Source organism: Hippopotamus amphibius, chromosome 5 (assembly GCF_030028045.1).
Source record: "Hippopotamus amphibius kiboko isolate mHipAmp2 chromosome 5, mHipAmp2.hap2, whole genome shotgun sequence".
Classification (NCBI taxonomy): domain Eukaryota; kingdom Metazoa; phylum Chordata; class Mammalia; order Artiodactyla; family Hippopotamidae; genus Hippopotamus; species Hippopotamus amphibius.
This window is the reverse complement of record NC_080190.1, coordinates 137731496-137754010: the sequence shown is the minus strand read 5'-3', so window position 1 is coordinate 137754010 and position 22515 is coordinate 137731496. Positions and strand designations below refer to the sequence as shown.

Sequence of the window (22515 nt, the reverse complement as noted above, 5' to 3'; positions counted from 1 at the left end):
ACCTAAAAGCTCAGATTTTAGCACTGAAGACAAATACTGTTCGTTGTTTTCTCTGAAGTGATAGATCATTTCACTCATTTCTAAGAAAGTGTCTACCAAAAACTCAACTCTGATGAACTATAGCTTGTCTGTCAGTCATTTCTTCAAGTAAAAACTGTTCCAGGAATAAGTTGCTAATTCAGCTGGAGGTCAATCACACAGCGCTTTTTCTCATGATAACCTTCATATTTCACTTCACAGTGAAGTGCCTTCTGTGTACTCTGCATTTTGTCACACAGAGTATTAAAAAGATGTGTCCACAAGATTCAAGATTTAATAACAAAAAAATTTTACTGTTTCATCGAAGACATTTTTAGTTAAATTGGAATTTTTTACCATGAGTGCACAGCAGGGGAGAGAACAATGACTGTTAGTCTAGTTGGTGAGACTGCCTTGATGCATGGTAAGGCATCCGCAGTTTTACCTTCGGTGCGAATGTCAACCCAGTGAAAGAGACAGAGCATTAGCATTGTTTTTTAAAATAACACTGACTTTCTGGATCCCCTAGGAGGATCTCTGGGATAAGCAGCGTCCACGGGCCATGTTTTGAGAACCACTGTACCACTAGTCTGTCTATCCCTACTGGACAATAAGCTCTTTGAGGACAGAGACAAAATGTTATTCATTATTATAGTTTCAGGACACAGACTTAACACATAATAAGTGTTCAATAAATACGAATTCATTGATTACAGATAGTGGTATCCTTACTGTACTTACTTACTGTGTACCTCAGTTACCTGAGTAATTCCTAATGAGGAGTAAAAAGACCCAGAAAGGAAAATTACCAAGGAGCAGGGTGATAAAGGGCTATGGATGTTTTTAAAATAAAATTGAGGACCCAAAGAAGAGATGAGAAAAACAAGAATGACTCAACCCAATATGAAGAGACTTAGGTAACCATCCTCTTAAAGATGATAGGAATAAAAGGGAAAAAAATAAAAAAATAAAATAAATAAAATAAAATAGAGGGCAGAGGGAATGGAATGTGTGATTCAAGCGAAAGCCCACTGAAAACAAGGGCTGGGTTCTGTAATATCGGGGTCAGGTGGATGCCAAGAGGCTCAGCTTTAACCTGAAGTTAAATGAACTTAGAATTCAACAGGCCCTTCTCTATGGAAGCCATGGGTTAGAAAGGAGAGATCTTCATGGCAAAACAGGGACCAATCTAACAGAAATAACCATGATGGGCTGGGGATGGGGGGAGAAATGCACTAAACAGAGAAATGATGTCTATAACTGCTTGAAATCCATATTTAATGGATTAATTAAACAGATTAATCCATCTGTTTAATGCTTTAAATTCATACTTAATTATGTAATAAACCATTCCATCTATTGGATACATAAAATTATTCCCTCAAACTTTTACACACTGAATTGGATCTTAAGTACTCATCAAAACTTGTCAGAGTAGAAGAGGCAGAACAGCAAAAGAAAAAATGAGGAAGGCAGTAAACCCAAGATGCAAGATTTTTATTTTTGAAATGAAAATACTGTTTCATTTTGCTCTCCAACTGAGGCCTACTCCAGAAGGTGATAACACACAATCATCTGAAAAAAATCCCTAGCGTAGCCATATCACACTTTGGCTACATGGATTAAATCAAGATAATTTTCTTAATCAACAATAACTTCCTCCTTCAACCACCCACACCCCACACCAAAAAGGCCTACCTTGGCAACATGAAGACGGCTGTTTGAACCACGAACTGGAGGCAAATTATCTTCCATTGCTGGAAATGTTTCAGTTTCATGAAAGTGTATTTTGTCATCTTCTTTTTTAATTTCTGATACCCAACTCTGAGAAAAAAAGAGAGAAAAGAAGAAGGTAAATACACAGTTTGAAATAATTAACCAGGCATTGGAAAGGACTACACATCATCATAGTTTACTGTGGGTCAATCTTTAGGTGACAATTGCTCACGCCATTCTCTCCACCTGAAATGCCCTTCTTATCTTTCTTTTTTTTTTTCCAGTTGTAGGAAAATACACAATAATGTAAAATGTATCATCTTAACTATTTTTAAGTGTTCAGTTCAGTATTGTTCAGTATATTCATTGCTGCCCTTCCGATTTTATCTTAAAAGATCTTACTCATTATCCCTTCCAGCCAGCTTTCTCTGAACTTCCTGGATGGGCTAAAAGTATTCCTCCTCTGTGCTTCAATAGAGATTTTAACTTTAAATCTTCTATTTATTGTTTGTCCCTCTTACCACACTGTAAGTTCCTGAGGGTAGAGCCTATGTCTTAATCTCAAGAACCCTAGCACATCAGGTGCAACTTAACATACAGATTAGATCGACCCAGTCTCCAACTCTAGCAGTTTGACAGAAGGAACATGCTCCTTTCTATAGGTAAATAATAATTACTTCAGATTCCACTGATTCTTTTATATACAACAGTCAGTATAAAATATAAAAATTACAAAGAAGACAAAGAAGCAGAAAAACATGACCCACGGTCAACAGAAGCAGACACACAGAGTGGATAGATGTTGGAAATAACAAACAGGGACTTAAAAACAGCTACAGTAAATATGTGAGAAGGGTGGACAACATGCATGAACGATTGAGAAATTCAGGAGGAGAATGGAAACTTTTAAAAAAAAGATTTAATGGAAATCCTAAAAATTTAAAACTCAGTATCCTAAATTAATCCATTCAATTAACAGTTGAATGGACACAGGAAAAAACTGGACAAAAAAAAAATCAGCAATGTTACAGCAGATGTGAACAACATTAACCAACTTGACCTAATCAATATTAAAGACTTCCATGTTATTTTCAAGAGTACATGGTACATAGACTAAAAAAAGTCTCAATAGATTTCATAGGGTTGAAATTATATAAAGCATGGTATCTGACTATAACAGACCTAAACTAGAACTCAGTAATAATAAGTATTTAGATTATTCCCAAGTAATTGGAAATTAAACAATATATTTATAAAGAGATCATGGGTTAAAAAGGAAATCAGATGGAAAATTGGAAAATATTTGAACAAAGTGATAATGAAAACATGACATATCATAATTTGTAGGATTCAGATAAAGTATTAGAGGGAAATTTACAACTCTAGACAAGAAGAAAGGCTTAAGATCATTATTTAAGTAAGATTATTATTTAAGCTTCTACCTTAAAAAACTGATAAAGAGAGAAAACACATTAAAGTCAAAGAAGGTAGAAGGAAATAAAAATAATAAAAAATAAGAGTAGGAATCTGTAAAACAGAAAATAGAAAAATAAAGAAAATCAACATTCAAAACTTGGTTTTTGGAAATAAATTAATACAACTGACAAACATTTAGCAAGACTAGTCAAAAGAAAGTGAAAGGAAAAAATACAAATTACCAGTATCAGGCATAAAAGAGGCACATCACTAACAATCCTACAGATATTTAAAAAATGATAAGGAGATGTTTTAGACAAATTTATACCAATAACTTTGCAATTTAGATAAGATAAATAAATTCCCTTTAAAACATACCTTAGCCAAAATATTATAGATACCAGAAAAGTTGAAGTACTTAAACAAAGAACAAAAAAACACCTAGCACAGTGTCTGGCATATACTAGGTTCACAATAATGTTTATTAAACTGAATCATCACAGAGGCCACAAAAACTGAATAAGATAGTTCCTTATTATCTATGAAATTCTATTTTTTATTATTCAGCAGATATATAGTGAGGGTCCAATATTTGTCAGACACTCTTAAAATAGGCGCTAATATAAACTATATTAATTGTCCTACCCATATAGGAGGTGGGGAGCATGAAAAGGGGGCAAACAGGAGAAACGGAAGAGAAAAACAAAAACAAGGGAAGAAAGATAAAAGGAGAGAGGAAGGATTATAGAGGAGGAAAGGGAAAGAGAGAATCGGGAACGAGGGAGACGTGGAAAGAAAAGTGTGAAGGAAGGGAGATAAGACAGAGACTAACTCAAGAATTGACCAAGAAAGAACACACAGTTGGGGCAAAAGCAGGCCCTGCAACTAAAACTCAGCTGTTTACCCCTCAGAAAATAAAGCCAAAGAACACTAGACACGAACTGCTATTTTAACTTGTAGATTAATTACCAGATTTTCAAACTCAAGTCAGTAAAATGATAAAATGAGAAAGCTGAAAGTTTTAAAAAAATTTGTATTCTGAGTTAGAGCCTACACATACCTCAAAATTGTTTTCAAGTGTATTATTAACTTCAGAAAAAATATGCAGAATAAAATAAAGTAAAACCAAAAGAATTGTTTTCCCAGAGCCTGTTTAAAACAAAATATTTCTTAAGCAAAATGAAACCACAAAGGAACTAAGAGAAAATATAGGTAAATATGTATCTGGTAGAGAGAGAGTTTTCCTAAGTATAAAACAAATGTAAAGACCATAAAGGATAAAATTAAGAGGCGTGCTTATGTAAAAATAAATGAATAAACACCACACAAAATTTACAAGGCAAATAACAAATTGAGGAAAAAATTAAAATATGTAGGAAAGAACTCTTACAAATAAATAAGAAACATGTCAATAGAAAAATCAATAAAGGGACTTCTGGCTCTGACAAAGTAACAGGGACTAGATTTACCCTCCCACCTAAACTTTAGAAAACCTGATAAAATATATGAAACAATAGTTTTCAGACACTGGACAATAGTTCTTGAAAGAAGAAAACAAATGACGTAAACCCTACATTTGCTCCAAACTGACTGCCTAGTGTTTCCAGGCCACAGCATAGGAACGGACAGCCTTAGGTCTCACTGAATTTAGAACGGAGGTCAGACTTTAGGGAAACCAAGGTTGCAAGAATTGAGGGGGTAAGATTTCTGAGAGAGAGAGCTGGACAGAGAGAAAGCTCTGAAGATAACCTGCATAGCCCTGAGTCTATTAAAGAAACTGAAGAGTTAAAACCTTATCAATAGAGAAAACTTGAGGCCCAGATGGCATCAATGGTAAATTCTAGAAAATTTTTAAGGAAGAAATAATATCAATTATACACAAGCTTTTCTAGGAAAGAGAAGAAGAGAGAATACTTTCCAACTCATTCTGAGGCCAACATTACCCTGCTACCAAAACCAGACAACATTAAAAGAAAACTACAGACCAATATCTCTAATGATCCATAGACATGAAAAGTCTTTTACAAAATTTTTGTAATCCAAATCCAGCAACATATAAAAAAGATGTATCATGATGAGTAGGGTTTATCCTGGAATGCAAGGTTACTATAACATTCAACAACAGTGTACATAAATTACCTTATTAACAGACTACAGAGAAAACCCTATTTTCATCTCAATAAATGCAGGAGAAGCACTTCACAAAATTCAATATCCATTCATGATAAAAATTCTCATCAAACATGGAACATAAGGGAACTTCCTTAACCTGATAAAGAGCATCTACACAAATCTAAAAGTAACATAATGAAAGACTGAATGATTTCCCGTAAGATTGGGAAGAAGGCAAAGGTATCTGCTCTCATTTCAACACTGTACTAGAGGTCCAAGTCAGCGGAAAAAGGCAAGTAAAAGGAATAAAAGGCAGCCAGTATAGAAAAGAAGAAAATCTTTCAATATTCACATATGACTTAATCTTCCATAAAGAAAATCCTAGGAATCTACAAAAAAGCTACTAGAATGAATGTGTTAGTTTGAATTAAACAAGACACAGGATTGTACAAGGTCAATATAAAAAGGCCAATTTTAGGTAACTATAAGCTTTCAGTGTACAAATAGAAATTGAAATTAAAGTTCCACTGATATGAGGTATCTAGATTAGCCAAACTCAAAGAAACAGAAAGTAGAATGGTCAATATATGCAGAAGAAGCTGTTGATAAAAATTCAACATCCATTTATGGTAAAAACTCTCCAGAAAGTGGGCTTAGAGGGAACAGACCTCAACATAACAAAGGCCATAAATAACAAACTCACAGCTTACATTATACTCAGTGGTGAAAAGCTGAAAGCATTTCCTCTAAGATTAGGAACAAGACAAGGATGTCCAATCTTGCCACTTTTATTCAACATAGTTTTGGAAGTCCTAGCCACAGCAATCAGAGAAGAAAAAGAAATAAAAGGAACACAAATTGGAAAAGAAAAACTATCACTATTTGCAGATGACATGATACTTATACATAGACAATCTTAAAGATGTTACCAGAAAACTATTAAACCTCATCAATGAATTCAGTAAAGTTTTAGGATACAAAATTAACACACAGAAAACTGTTGCATTTCTATACACTAACAACAGCGATGAGAAAGAGAAATTAAGGAAACAATCCCATTTACCATCACATAAAAAAGAATAAAATACCTAGGAATAAACCTACCCAAGGAGGCAAAGACCTGTACTCCAAAATCTATGACACTGATGAAAGTAATCAAAGGTGACACAAAGAGATGGAAAGATATACAATATTTTTGGATTGGAGGAATCAACATTGTCAAAATGACTGTATTACCCAAGGCAATTTACAGATATAATGCAATCCCTATCAAATTACCAATGGCATTTTTCACAAAATTAGAATGAAATTTCTTTTACATTTGTATGGAAACACAAAAGACCCCAAAGAGCCAAAGCAATCTTGAGAAAGAAAAACAAAGGTGGAGGAATCAAGTTTCCTGACTTCAGACTATACTATAAAGCTACAATAATCAAAATAGTATGGTACTGGCACGCACGCGCGCACACACAAAACAGAAATATAGATCAATGGAACAGGATAGAGAGCCCAGAAATAAACCCACACACCTATGATCAATTAATCTATGATAAAGGAGGCAAGAATATACAGTGGAGAAAAGACAGTCTCTTCAATAAGTGGTGCTAGGAAAACTGGACAGCTACTTGTAAAAGAATGAAATTAGGACATTCTCTAACACCACAAACAAAAATAAACTCAAAATGGATTAAAGACCTAAACGTAAGACTGGCTACTATAAAACTCCTAGAGAAAAACATAGGCAGAGCACTCTTTGAGATAAATCACAGCAATATCTTTTTAGATCCATCTCCTAGAGTAATGGAAATAAAGACAAAAATAAATGTTACCTAATTAAAACTTTAAAGCTTTGCACAGCAAAGGAAACCACAAAGTGAAAAGACGACCTACAGAATAGGAGAAAATATTTGCAAATGATTCAACTGACAAAAGATTAATCTCCAAAACATACAAACAGCTAATATAGCTCAACATAAAAAAAAAGAAAAAAGAAAAAAAATGGGCAGAAGACCTAAATAGACATTTCTCCAACGAAGACATACAGATGGCCAAAAGGCACATGAAAAGATGCTCAACATCACTAATTATTAGAGAAATGCAAATCAAAACTACAATGAGGTATTACCTCACACTGGTCAGAATGGCCACCATCAAAAAGTCTATAAATAACAAATGCTGGAGAGGGTGTGGAGAAAAAGGAACTCTCCTACACTGTTGGTGGGAATGTAAATTGGTGCAGCCACTATGGAGAATAGTATGGAGGTTCCTTAGAAAACTAAAAATAGAGTTACCACGTGATCCTGCAATCACACTCCTGGGCATATATTTGGAGAAAATGATAATTGGAAAAGATACATGCACCCCAATGTTCACTGCAGTGCTATTTACAGTAGCCAAGACATGGAAGAACCTAAATGTCTATCAACAGATGAATGGATAAGGAAGACGTGGTATATTTATTCAGTGGAATATTACTCAGCCATAAAAAAGAATGAAATAATATCATTTGCAGCAACATGGACGGACTAGAGATGATCATACTAAGTGAAGTAAGCCAGACAGAGAAAGACAGACATCATATGCTACCACTTATATGTGGAATCTTAAAAAAAAAAAAAGTGATACAAATGAACTTATAAACAAAACAGAAATAGACTCACAGACATAGACAACAAAATCATGGTTACCAAAGGGGAAAGGTGGGAGGTGGGGAGGGATAAATTAGGAGTTTGGGATTAACATATATACACTACTATATATAAAATAGATAATCAATAAGGACCTACTGTATAGCACAGAGACCTATACTCAATATTTTGTAATAACTTATGAGGGAAAAGAATTTGAAAAAAATAGATATATATGCATGTGTAACTGAATCACTGTGCTGTATAACCGATACTGACAGAACATCGTAAATCAACTATACTTCAATAAAAAATAAAAATAAAAAAGAATGTAAACAGATGAGAAAAAAAAAAGAAAGGAGAATGGTGGTTGCCAGGGGCTGGCGGTGGGGATGGAATTGGAGAGTTGTTACTTAATGGTTAGAGTTTCAAGTTTTGGAAGATGAAAGAGTTCTTGAGATTGGTTGCACAACAATATGAATATACTTAACACTAATGAACTGTACACTTAAAAATGGTTAAGGTGATAAATTTTATATAAGCCAATAAAAATTCATAACCAAAGTGACTTAGAATGAGCAAAAAATTTAAATTAAAAAACATTAACTTTTACAATAGCATAAAATATATTAGATACTTGGGAATAAATTTCATTAAAATATGCAAGAAATGTGCACTGAAAACTACAAGACACTGCTTCAAAAATTAAAGAAGACCTAAATGAACAGAAAATATACATGTTCATGGGTCAGAAATCTCAATATTGCTAAGATATCAATTCTTCCAAAATTGATCCACAAATTCAACACAATCCCAACCCAAATACAAACAAGTTATTTTGTAGAAATTGGTAAGCAAAGGACCTGGAACATCCAAAACAACTGTGCAAATGAAGAACAGAGTTGGAGGACTTGTACTATCTGATGTCAAGACTTACTGTATATATGGGAATAGAATCTGAAAAAGAATAGATATATATAAATTAAAACTGAATCACTTTGCTGTATATCTGAAACTAACACAACATTGTAAATCGACTATACTCCAATATATTGATAAAATAAAACTTTTTTAAAAAGACTTACTGTAATCAAAGCCAATGAAGTACTGGTGTAAAGACAGACATTTAGATTGATGAACAGAATAGAGAGAGTTCAGAAATAGACCTCCACATACACAGTCAATTGATTTTTGACAGTGGTACCAAGAAGTTCAATGAGGAAAGGATAATCTTTCATTAAATAATGCTTGAACATTTGGATATCCATATTAGTATGTACAAATGTATGTACATGTATGTATGTATATATTTATGTGTGTGTCTAAAAAATAAAACAGATCTTGGACCTAAAATTAAGAGTTAAAACTATAAACTTTCTAGAAGAATCACAGGAGAAAATTTAGGGATCTTGAATTAGACAAATTTTTTTTTTTTTTTTGGCCACACTGTGTGGCATGTCGGATCCTAGTTCCCTGACCAGGGAATGTACACATGCCCCACCGCACTGGGAGCAGAGTCTTAACCACTGGACCACTAGGGAAGTCCCAAGATTTCTTAAATAGGACACAAAATCACAAACAATAAAAAGAAAAATTGGTTTCATCAAAAGTAAAAACTTTTGCTCTTCCAAAGACATTGTTAAAAAAAAAAAATGAAAAGGCAAGCCACACAGTATCAGAAAATTATTTGCAAAGATGTATCTTAGTGTGTAAAATACATGAAAGACAGTATCTTACAACTCAAGAACACAATCTAATTTTTTTAATGGGCAAAGGATTTAAAGGCACTCTACAAAAGAAGACATATGGATGACAAATAAGTACATGAAAAGACATTCAGCATCATTAGTTATTAGAGAAATGCAAATGAAAACCACGAGATACCACTAAAGCTATTCAAACAGAATAGCTAAAATCAACAAAATGACAATACTAAGTATGGACCATGATGTAGAGCGACTAGAACTTTTATCCATTATTGGTAGGATTGACTGCCACTTTGGAAAATATTTTGGCATTTGTTCATCAACTGGTAAAGGGTTAGACAAACTGTGGGATACCCATACAATTCACTACTTCTCAGCAATTAAAAGGAATGCACTTGGGGCGGGGAGGGTGGGGGGGACTCGGGGAGGGGGGAGTCAAGGAAGGGAGGGAATACGGGGATATGTGTATAAAAACAGTTGATTGAACTTGGTGTACACCCCAAAAAAATAATAAATAAATAAAAAATTAAAAAAAAAGGAATGCACTATGGACACATGCAACAACATAGATGAATCTCAAAAGCATCATGCTAAGTGAAAGAAGCCAGACACGAAAGAAGATATACTATATAATTATATTTATATGAAAGTCTAGAAAAGGCAAATCTGTAACAATAGAAAGCAGTTCAGTGGTTGCCAGGAGCCTAGCTGTGGGGTGCAAAGGGGCACAACGAAACTTTTAGGGGTAATGGAAATATGCTACAGCATACACAATTTGTCAAAACTCAGTGAAATTACCATAAAATAGATAATTTTTAAAAAACTGGTGTATAGTTGATTTACAATATTATGTCAGTTTCAGGTGTAAAACATAGCGATTAGATATTTTTATAGATTATAGTCCATTTAAAGTTATTACAAAATAATGGCTCTATTTCCCTGTGCTGTACACCCTTGTTGTTATTTATTTTATACACAGTAGTCTGTATCTCTTAATGCCTTACCCCTATCCTGCCCCTTCTTCCTCCCCTCTCCTCACCGGTAACCACTAGTTTGTTCTCTATGTCTGTGAATCTGTTTCTGCTTTGTTGCATACATTCATTTGTTTTATAAAATAGCTAATTTTTATCGAATGTAAATTATAACAATAAAGCTGATTAAAAGAAATCAGTAAAGACACAAGTCATTAACAAAAGAAAATTCAAGTGACAGATTTTTAAAAATTTCACGTTACTAGTAAACAAACAATACACTATGTACTATCATTTTTCAACTATTTAATTGATTTTAAAATGTAAAAAATGATTACAGTATCTAGTGAAGAGTACCTGAAGTGAACATTCTTACACACTGCTGGTGGGAGAGTACAAAGGTACAACTTTGCAAGAACATAGAAATGTGTTTCAACAGCCTTAAAAATATTCATATCCTTTGATCAAGTAATTTGAATTCTAATAATTTATCCCTAGGAAATAACCAGGATGGTACAAAAAAATTATGAACAAACATGTTTGGATAGCACTATATATAGATGCTGACAATCATGGTTCTTTCATAGGATGGGATATTATTCAGTCATTTAAAATACATGTATGTGTGCACCCCCCCCCACCAAATCCACAAACACACACACTTTCACAATATTGTCCTGGGTGTGAGAAGCAACCAATACCACCTAAGTAATTACCACTAAAAGCCGTTTACTGATAAAAAAGAAGCCTAGGATTTCAGATAAGTGCAGCAGATATATATATATATATTCATGACAATGTCACAGAAAGTGATGTTACTCTATACCTTTATATCACCGTCAATTTTGTCCCATTCTTCTGCTGTAAAACTGGCTGCTGTTGCTGCAGGTTTATCTTTCCTCAAAGCTCTACTTCCAGGAGCCAAACCTGAAAGGCGCTTTTCACAAAATTCAGTAAGTTCAGGATAATATCCTTCCTCACCAGACCTTTTAAAAAATTCAGAATTTTAGAGTTACCACTTTAGAGTAGGCCAGTAGTTTGCAAGCTGGGTTCCATGGAGCCCAGGGGTTCCACGGCGGAGATCTCATGGTCTGCCCCTGATTGTGGACAAAGGCTGGGCTGCTGCCTTCCCCTCACCTTCCTCAATTAGAGCAACCTCCACTTTCACATGCTAATCTATGGAGTGTTGCCGGGAAGAGGAAAAAGAGCAGCTCCAAAGACACCAATTTCCATCACACACTTCAAAAGCTGAGTAGATAACATTTTCTCTCCTTTTTAACACACGTATGTTCATTTTGTAGATAAGGTAATTTTAAATTTGTAAGTGGAAATTCATTATTAGAGACAGGCAAAGAGAGAGCCTTTGGACTTACTTTCCAATGAGGAGTTACTGTTCTAGCTCATTTTTTTTGTTTCCCAAAGGGATAGGAAGAAAATGGGAGAGGAACAGTTTAGAACAACACACTTCTAAATTCAATCACTCCAGGAACAGAATTCCTTCCTTAAACAGAGACATCTGTTCTTTTTTGCTTGTTTGTTTGTTTGTTTTTTAAGGAAAATCAATCCTCCATTTCTTGTGAATCTGTTTACTTTTAAATTTTTGGAAAAATAAAAAGAAATCCCATTTTCAAATTAAATTTAAAAAAATAATCCCAAGTCAATACAATTTAATGAGGGTATTCATAAAATGTCTTTCAAACTCTTTCACCCCATAAACTTCTCATTTTCTTTACTAGCCCTTGATCAAATAAAAATGAAAATGTTCTTATATGTTGAGGAAAACAAAAGGGAAGACAATGATATGATGAGACTATTACATCAGCTCTGGCTGGGGACAAGCAGGGATGCTTAGGAAGGACAAGAGATTAAAGGTGAAGAGAAAGAAAAAGGACACAGCACCAAGGAAGGGCATCAGAGGAAAGAAAAGAGAGAACTACTGCTGAGCAAAAGGAATACTACTGATGCCCCAGAAAGGGGCAGTTTGTGCTCACAAGTGCTGCTGCGATGAGGCTACCCTCCAAATGAAAACCCTTCAAGAAACCCCAAACAGGTGGCACAGGTTGGCAGGCCACAGGGCAGTGTTTCTTGTAAAGAGTTCCCTTTGACCTTCTGCATGTTGATCAGCCAGTGTGCTTATTAAAAACACATGTTCCTGGGCTCCACTCCTGATTTCCTGAAGCAGAAACTCTAGGAATGGGGCCCTCAAACTTGTATTTTTTAACAACCATATTTGGCGAATATTAAAGTTTGACAATCATGGCCACAGGGCTCTTACCCAGAAAAGGCCTTGATTCCCTGACTTCTGGTCCTACTTCCCCCTGCCCCACCCCCACCCTCCATGTGACAGCAGGCAGTGAGTCACCGACCTTTGCTGGTAGATGGTGTGAAGTGGGAACATGCCAAAGCACTTTATCAGCATAAGCAGGTGCCTCCTAACAGCTGCTTTGTCTTTTCCTAGAAAGTGTGAGAACGCAAGAAAAATGCCCTCTTGGATACTAATTAGCCTAAGACTCATGCTGGAAGTAGATCTAAACAAGAACCCTCCAAACTAACCACAGGATCAAAACCACCATTTTGGACCCTAATATGGACAAAAACAACACTCTCCATATTGGAAAATCTGCTCCAAAATTTCTAATGTAGTTTTGAATTTTAGAAGTCAACAATATAATTAAAATTGGCAAACTGAAACATGAAATGATTTTTAAAAGCTTACCTGAGCACACAAAGAATTTTTTCCAAGTGTTTAACATCTGAACATTTTTCAATATACTTGAAATCCAAATGTTCAACAGGAATTTTAAATGTTTTGGTTGTTCCGAAGCCCCACAATGATGGATAATCTTTGGCAGTCATGGCTGAAATAAAGAGTGTAGGAAAATAGCTATGAATCTAACAGACATAGTAATACTCAGTTTGGATAGTAGTAACCATCTAGGTACTTCTGTAATATTTATTTTTCATTTCTGTAGAAAAGATGCAGTATTTCTTCTAAGGAGGAAGCTACTCATTGTAAACTCTCTATTCCTGATAAGAACAGTTAACATTCATGGGGCTAAATTGCTATATATCACATGGATTATTTCACTTAATCTTCATTTAAGCAAAACTGAAAAACAACGACAATGCAGGTTTTGGTGCTAGAGAGGAAAAAACTTTTTCCTCTACCCATTTGGGTTCAGTGGGTGCAAACGATATTAACAGGGAAAAGGTTCATTTTAAATACTCCTAGGAGCTTCACAAAGTGAAAGCTCAAAGAAACTATTAGGCCTGGGAAACTAGATACCATTTTCACAAAGGGTGATCAATTGTGTAGAAATGATTAGACAAAGGAAAAGGGATTTTGGCTTCCAAAAGGTAAACATATGGAAGATATGCATTATTTTAATAAGGTTTGTTTATGCAGACTCACCTCAGTGCTGACTATCCACTTACTGTGATAAGGATTGTTCTCCTCATCTTGGTATGAGAAAGGAGAGGAGGGAACAACCTCCATAAAGGAAAATTTATGCCCTGCTGTTAGGCAGAAAAGGGGAAGGCAGAGAGTTCTTCCTGTGTCTGCTGTTTCTTAATTGCCTTCAACTCAAAATAATTCTTATGTCCAAGTGGCCTACTTGTAGGTGCAATATTCTGATCTTCTTTAGTGCTCAAACTGCTTTTTAAGATACCTTTTAACATAGATTTTGGTATCTTCTACTTTAGCTGTTTGTTAACAACCTTTTGTGATTCAGCACAGACATAGCATCTTTTCTGTAACATCACCCTCTTCCCCATTCCTTACCTCCTTACATTCTCAGTTGCCCACTCCCATCAATGAGCAGCTGCCAGATCTGTGCTCGAGAGGCACTGTACATACCTCTCTCCTATCACAAAGCACATATCCAAATTGTTTGTCTTCCCTTATAGATCGTGAGAGATGTTACTTTATTGATCTCAGAGCTTCAGGACTAACATGGTAAGTAGTGTCTTATACCCCTTAAGAACTATCTGCTAAATTCAACTGAACTGGGGATAAGATGGACTTGGACAGTTTCCCTCTATGGATGTGCTGCTAATGATGAGGACAGTAACAGCAACGAGCACATCGTTTAATGTACTTCACATATATTATTACTTCATTTAATCCTTCAACTACTATTATCAAGTAGGTTTTAAGTAGACAGCAGTAGTAACGGTTAACGTTTATGGAGCTAAATTTCTATATGCCATGAATTATTTCAATCTTCAAAACCACTTTCATGAAACATATTCATAATCAGTCCCTTTTTACAGATGAGGAAGGTGACATTTCAAGGATATAAACTGCTCAAGGTCATACAACTATTAAGTAGTGAACTGAAGAGCTGAATCTCAGTAGGCCACTACAGAGCCCACATACTTAACCATCATATTTAATCATGGTTTTCAAATTGCATGAAATCAATTTAGTGAGCTGCAATCAACAGTTTTATGAGACAGAACAGCAATAAAATCAGACTACCTGACACATACCATTAAATGATGTTTTATAGAAACTTTTATTTCATGCCTATATAAAGAAATTATAAATTATGTGTATATAAATGCACACACGTGTTGTGTACATAAATGCTGCAAATAAAAATATATTTATCATGAGGTAGTCAGAAGTTTTCTTTCAAAAAACACTGCACTAAAACACATTGGGTGATAAATTCTAAAACAAGTAGCAGTGGATCTAATTCATTAGGAGCATTCCCTTCAGCATGCCTGCCCTCTGGGAGTCTGGTCATGTACCAGACCTCTGCAGAAAAAGAGGATCCTCTGTCAGCTTCTCCATATTCCTGCTGCCTTTGGCTTGGGTACAGAATATAGATGACAGTTGGTCAGCTTCTGAATGAGATCCAGCTGAGAAGAGAGAAGATGGCTTTCACACCATACTAGCAAGGCCCAGTATGATGAAGATAGCCTTAAGGGTGGCAGTTACATGAAAGCAAGTGACCAACTTTAAAATCATTGATGCTGCCCAGAACAGAAAGAATTCTTTCGGAGAATTCTTCCAAAGAGCTGGAGGATCTTTGATGGGAGAGACTTAAGCACCTAATGGGATTAAAATAGATTAGCTCGAATTAAAGGAATCTTGAAACCCGTCAGATTTTATGATTTGAATATAGTGAAAAACATTTGAAATGATAAAGACATCTCCTACCTAATCAAGCGAATTTTATTCTGAACACTGTCTTAACGTTTCTGAGAATCCTTTCTGAAAACTACCATTTGGGGGGCGGGGACAGGGGTAGGATAAGAATTTTCAAAACCACTAAATGTTAACTCTCAAACTCCTAAAAAACAAGTTATACTTTATTCGCTCTATTTAGAACTCTTCCACATCTGTTTGCAATTTCTTTGTCTCTGGTTAGGAAAAATTGGTCCTAATTGGTGTTAATTTCTCCACCATCCTAATCCACATCCATTTCCCATATTTCCTAATCAGTTTATCAGTAATACCTCCAGCGCAAACTGCAATGGGCTAGTAACACGAAAAATGGCTTTCTTCCACCTAGTCACGTTCTTTCCAGCACCAACAGGACCGGGCGCCACCTGCAACCGGAGACCAAAAGGAAATGGCAACTTTCAGCCATAGCAACGGTTTCTATGTACAGCGCGGGTCAGGGACTGCCCGGGATCCAGCAGCTCTACAGCCAACCCGCAACGGTCAGGGGGCACTTTAGGACTCTATGAAATTGCTCCCCATTCCCCTGCTTTGTTCACAAGGACTGGTGGCCGCCGCCGGAGCCCGGGAAACTTCTCCGCCCCCCGCCCCCCCGCCCCCTCCATGTTGCCGTCCTGCCCCAACATCCGCCACCATCAGCCTCGAGAAACAAAAGACCCCCATTTTGTTTCCCCGACAGAGAAGGTTGTTCATCCCTCCTTCTGAAGTCCGACGGTGCATTTGCTCCTCCAGGTCCGTCTTTCCCCCCGGCGATGGAGAAATGTAGTTTATTCCTGGCGGGCAAATACTCACCCGTTCAGACCCCAAGCCGTGCGGTGAGCGCAGCCACACACTCCACCAGCCGCGCGGCAGGTACCGAGGAAGTGGCGAGTCGCCCCGCCCACTCCCCCCAACTCCCGCACCCGAGGGCTTGCCGCTGACCACGGGGGGCGGGGATTAAGGCCTCTGCGTGATGACTCGCTAGTCTCAGATTTGTCATCCCGCTGATTCGCCTTGCAGACCCAGCTTCAGCCGGACAGATGAACGTTAGCCGAGAAATAGGAGTTGCAATTCCACGTGCCCTGTAATTTTCTTTTCACGCACACTTTTTTCTCCTGGTTATACTTACGTACATATACAATTACGCTGAATAAACAAGCAGGATAAAAACTAACTCAAAGAAAACAAACTATGTAGGCAAATGAATATTACCACTATCATCTTCATAGAGAAAAGACATTGCATCCGAGAATCAATAGATGGATTAGAAAGTAAAGTTGAAGAAATCTTTCACAGAGCAGACAAAGAAAAAAAAAAGGAAAACGAAAAAGATGAAAAAGGTCAATGACGTCTAATATTAGATTTAAAAGATCTAGAGAGAATACTGAGGGTAGGAAGTTATTTATTCAAGAAAATTTCCCAGAATTGAAGAACCTGCGTTTCCAGACTGAAAGCACCCATCAAGTAACCAAAACAGGGGAAGAAAACAGACCCACATCAAGGCACATACTGCAAAATTTCAGGACACTAGCAAAGAAAACCCTAAGTTTCTAGAGAGAAAGATCACATACAAAGGATTAGGAAGAATGGTTTTGGACTTCACAAGAATACAGAAAACTAGAAGACAATAAAGCAATATTTCAAAATTATAATGCAAAGAACACAAGACAGGTCATTTCAGGCAGAGAGAAAAGCAGGAGAAAAGGCACCGGCAAAAAGATCTGTTATCTGCTTCAGGAGCTGCAGACATCTCCTTAGAACCAAAAGACAGAGGTGGGCTGAAGTGGTGACAGAGGCAGGAAAGAAGTCTGATTACACTATTTCCAATAGTTTCCATTTTACTAAAATGGGAAGCTATTAAGAATTTTCAGCAAGACAGTGCTGTGCAATTTCTATTTTACAATGAGCAAGCTGGGAATTCCCTGGTTGTCCAGTGGTTAGGGCTCTACAATAAGCAAGCTAAAGAGTACAGAAAACAGCAAGACCAGTAGCTGAGACTAATCCTGAGGCTAACAACAATCATCTGTGAAGAAAATGCTAATACTTACTGTAACGGTGTTAACAGTTAACATTTATTAGATTAAGAGTTTTTACGGAGTATTTCATTTTATCTTGCAGCCAACCTTTGAGGTAGGTGCTATTACTTCATGCCCATCTTACAAATAAGGAAAGTGAATCCTGATAAAGTCACTGGCATCTAACAAGGGACACTGTGGGCATATGGACACAAAGCCTTTTGCCAAAGTCCATACTATTTATTGAGCTCCTAAGTACTAACCAATTCATAAGTAAGTCCCATTAGTTCAACTTCAAAACATGACTCACAACCAGCTACTTCTCACTCCCTCTACAGTTACCCTGGCCCAGCCACCATTATTGTTAACCTGAACTATTACAGGTGGCCCCTAACTGGCTTCCCACCATCCCCAGTCCCTGTATTGTCCATTCCCACAGAACAGACCCAGTAATCTTTTAAGTCTGGGCAGAGGGTGGAGGGTGGATGGATTTGCATGTATTTGTACATGTAAGCAGGCAACCTGTTTTTACATGTTCCCAGTTTACACTTTCTCACCTTATGTGATATTTTAATCTTCTTAAAATTGGTCATTTATGATTTCATCTACTAGTTTTGAATTTCATAACTTCAATCTCTGAAAATACCTTCAGAGTGTAAAAGCACTGAACTATCACTAATTCCTTGACTTTGACAATTAAGCTGAAGTTAAAAGAAATGAACTGGCCAGTAATTGAGTAGCAGTGCTGGATTTGAACCAATTTCTATGTATTGATTTTTTTGATAGACCTACATGTCTACAGTCATTGGTAAGCAGTTTAGTAGGGGACAAGTTATGTGTTAGCTTCAAGCTCAGGTTTACTGATTTTTATATTTATAGAGCACTATTCAAGAGGATCTTTTAAAAGCAATTTTATACCTATTTTACCTTTTCTTAAAACTGTCCAGGTAGGGGAGAAGTAAAATTACTTCCATTTTATAGATGAAGGGGACACAAAAAGGTAACTGGCTGAAACAATGGTCTTGAGTTCCAGGGGTCATACTTTTTCCATTAAACCACTATCTACTTAACCAAATAACAATATTCAATTAAACTACTGATACACAAAGGACCTATGATGAAATCAGAATAGTTAAATGCAACAACATTATCCGATGAGTTGGGGTTTAGGGGGCTGTCACAGAGAGATATCTATTGGGACTCTTTTGTATAAAAAGGGACAAGCTCAAGAAGGAACATGGCAGAATTACAAAATTATGAAGGCCAAGGAAGCACTCCTTAAAAATCTTGAGTATGGTAGTACTTTGTACAGTACATAATAAATTTATAGAACTTAATATTTGAGGACGGTAGTAGAAATGTTTTTTTCTAAATGGCATAATTAATACTTCGATGTCAGAAACAAAGCTATTAATAAAGTTGAAATATATCTAAGCAAATCCTGGAACAATGTAGTAGCTGAGTATGCATATCCCTAAGATCAAGGCAAAAGCTTTAAACATTCATCCAATAATTCAGTGTAAACCAACTCCTATTTTTTTATATCCTGAAAGCAGTTTACCTTAATGAATGATTACACCTGGGAAATTGCACCTGCCTTAATAGTCTGCTTCATCCACCTTACGTGGCGTTGATTTTGCCTTACAGAAAGCAACCATTAAAGTTTCTTTTCCCTTGCCCAAGATCTAAAAAACAGTCAAGCATTATATACAAATATGGAAAGGCCTGTGCCAAGCTAACAAATGAAAACTATAACTCAAAATGAGGTATGTACACTGACAGTAAGTGCACTGGTATATTCTATACAAAATGATGCTGGAGAGTTTACAAACAGTTGATGTAAAATAGTGGTTTCCTACGAACTTACTTAATCAGACCTTTAGAGGGCTGTAGAAAACTTCACTTTTAACAAGGGCCCCAGATGATTCTAGGTTTTGATTAAAGTGTAGGGACTTCCTAGGTGGCGCAGTGGTAAAGAATCCGCCTGCCAATGCAGGGGACACGGGTTCGAGCCCTGCCCTGGGAAGATTCCACATGCCACGGAGCAACTAAGCCCGTGTGCCTAAAAAAAAAAAATAATAAAGTGTAGTTTGAGGGAGCACTTTTAACCTTCATTGTGTCAGATTACATACACGATAAAATTAAATTACAAACCATGTCACTGAACAAAAAATAGTATCTTTATACAAGCTATCTTATATAAGCTATATAAGATATCTAAATACAATATGATTTTTAAAATGAAGTCATGTGTATATAGTTGTATTCATAAAGTATACTAATCAAAAGCTATACAACATTAACAGCAAATACAAATGAAGATATTCCTCTGAATTTCATGTTTCATCGAGCATCAAAAACCACCACTGTATAAAAACTGAGTTAAGGACAAAAAAAGTACTTTAAAATTATGTTAAAAGTTTAGTACTTCCAAGTCACTTTCTCTTTGCAGTAAGCTAGTTATTTAATCTAAAATGCACAAAAGAATGAAGTTCACTATTTACTATAATTAAAAATGAGCTAAAAAATAAACTATTTTAATTACTGCCCCGCCTTCCATGATACAAAAGACCAATGAACCAAGAAACACTAAGCAATGTTAAAACTGATAATTTAGTGATCTAAAAAAATACTGTTAGTTATTACATAACAATTTTCTCTCAGTCTTTTCGCTAATTTGTAAAGCCTCACTTTTTCCATCAGGTAGCACACAAACTCAATATTTGTATTTTTCCTTGCATAATTTCAGTTCCATAAACTGAAGCGCAAGAATGAGTACTCAAACACAGAATCCCTGAAAAATACACTTATGAAACCCAAAATCAACTCATATTTAGACTATTTAGTATATGCCTATACACTGGAGTATTGGTCCATGAAAACACTAATCATGTCTTTTGTTTTTTTGGTAAGTAATCCAGGTTGTTACCATTTTTACCAGAAATTTGCCTTTGACTATCAAACCAAGCATTAGTCTTCACTTCCTCTTATCTCATATTTAGAAAGCACAGTTAAAAGGATACATCTTTTAGTCCTTTTCTTGTACATTATTCTGTAACCACATTCTCTGCATCGGATTGGATCCCTTGATTTTATTTCATTTTCTGTGTGACATTCTAGAAAAGAAAACATGTTTATTCAATGCCTAAAAGAGAAACATTACAGACAAGCAAATTACCTTAATCATACTTTTCACCCAAAGTACTAAAATACAGTAGACTCAATCTCAAAGGTATGTTGCTCTTTCCAATATATTAAGGGAGAAAGAAAAAAAAAGGGTGGACAATGTACTTTCCCTAGGAAAGAAAATGAAATCTTAATGAGAGGATTTTTTTTTAAGATTGCTGAAGTTGTTCTGCTTTCTAATTTTAAAGATGAATGGCTCATTTAAGCCAAAGATAAATGCAATAATTTTTTAAAAACTGAAGTGAAATACTTTTGTAAATGTTACTCTTACCTCCACAGATATATATCATTGGCTGCTGCTTTGGAGGTTGAACGTCCTTCTGGGCGTCCATTGCTGTCCCTGAAATCACAGACTCAAATATTTAATATCTCAAATGGGCTCCTCACAAATCCAACCAGGCCTCCTTTTCCTCGGGGAGAGCTAAAAAGGTCCCAATTCCTAATCTGTACTTTTTTCAAGTCCTATGGGTGGGTCTAAAAAACGAAACGAAAACACAACGTATTGCACATTTACCCCCAAACTGGACACAATAATAAACACTTAACACACGTCATTTCACTATTTCATTATAATCTCTACACCAATTCTAGGAGGTATTACTCTTATTCTACAAATGGAGGAACTGAGGCTTAGGGAAGTTAATTTGCGCAGGATTATTCAGCTGTTAAAAGTCAGAAAAATTTAGATCTGACTGCAAAACTCGCGTCTTCATTTAACACAAGTTGTACTTTCCCAAACTTTAGCAGGAGATTGCCAAAACATTATATCCCTCAACAGGAGAACATGCGAATCGAAGATAAGGAAAGAATAAATAACTCCCAACAGCTAAAAAGCCAACAGCGAAACAACTCTCCCAATTCTAACCCCACACGAGCCCTGTTTAAACCCTAGTGTCTTTACAGTTTTGGCCCAAATACCCACCCCCAAATCCCAAACCGCCGAATCCCTACCCACGAAACACGGAGAAACTTCTCTGCGATCCCAGGTTGCAACTCGCCGCTCTCTCAGCCAATTTCCGGCGCTGGTCTATGACGCAAACAGAATCTCCGCCCCTTCCGCCCCAGGCGTGGCCGAGGAACCCGGGTTGAACACCCGCGATGAAGCTTGTCGTTTTGTATTTTAGGCTCTCGAGACAAAAGTGCTTGTTTCACTACCAGCTATTTTCATTTTTCAGGGAAGTAAAGCCTTTTAGCAGCTCGTGAAGTCGAAGAAGGTTTGTTTCTCTGACAAATGAAATCGGTAGAAAGGAGGGCAGAGGGTTAGAAGGCAAACCCAAGTGAGGTGCTCCTGGAATCCTAGGCTGACCGTTATTCCGAGGAACGTAGAAGAATTGGCTCCATCGCTGTTTTCCACGTAGAAAAGCATTTTTCAGATTATGCATTTCAAATTGTTTGATGCCTGTGCCGGGGCAGTGGAGCAGCCGCCCCCTATCCTTCACATACTTTCTTTTTGGGTTTTCGCCCCTTTCTCTTCTAGGCTCCCGTCACGTCTGTCACCCACAGGCGGGCTTGCAGGCAGCTATGTCAATTACTCCCACTTAAAGCTAAGGGATTTAGGTAGTGGCAGCTGTCCTCTGA

At 36.4% G+C, this 22515-nt stretch overlaps 2 protein-coding genes across 4 annotated transcripts in view; both read right to left on the bottom strand.

Moving 5' to 3' along the window:
• SPAG1 (sperm associated antigen 1) overlaps positions 1-16651 on the bottom strand; it is a 79318-nt gene extending 62667 nt beyond the window's left edge. Inside the window, exons 1-5 of one of the 2 annotated variants that reach the window (XM_057735185.1) lie at positions 16550-16651; positions 16033-16125; positions 13283-13424; positions 11393-11552; positions 1717-1842 (exon numbers count right to left, since the gene is read on the bottom strand). In XM_057735185.1, coding sequence (XP_057591168.1) covers positions 1717-1842; positions 11393-11552; positions 13283-13422 — 426 coding nt within the window. In that variant the 5' untranslated portion in view covers positions 13423-13424; positions 16033-16125; positions 16550-16651. Of the gene's footprint in view, positions 1-1716; positions 1843-11392; positions 11553-13282; positions 13425-16032; positions 16152-16549 lie in introns of those variants that run through there. The other variant, XM_057735186.1, reaches the window with a different exon arrangement.
• Positions 16652-19843: 3192 nt separating this feature from the next.
• Positions 19844-21950, bottom strand: POLR2K (RNA polymerase II, I and III subunit K). Of its 2 annotated transcripts, none has more exons than XM_057735188.1 (4): positions 21860-21926; positions 21209-21277; positions 20775-20867; positions 19844-20117 (listed from the first exon to the last, which is right to left on the bottom strand). In XM_057735188.1, exons 2-4 carry the CDS (start codon positions 21267-21269, stop codon positions 20095-20097), a joined length of 177 nt encoding a protein of 58 aa, XP_057591171.1. In that variant the 5' UTR covers positions 21270-21277; positions 21860-21926; the 3' UTR covers positions 19844-20094. The 2 variants fall into 2 exon arrangements, with proteins under 2 accessions (XP_057591171.1, XP_057591170.1); XM_057735187.1 differs by having other exon boundaries at positions 19850-20117; positions 21889-21950.
• Between the last annotated feature and the right edge of the window lie 565 nt (positions 21951-22515).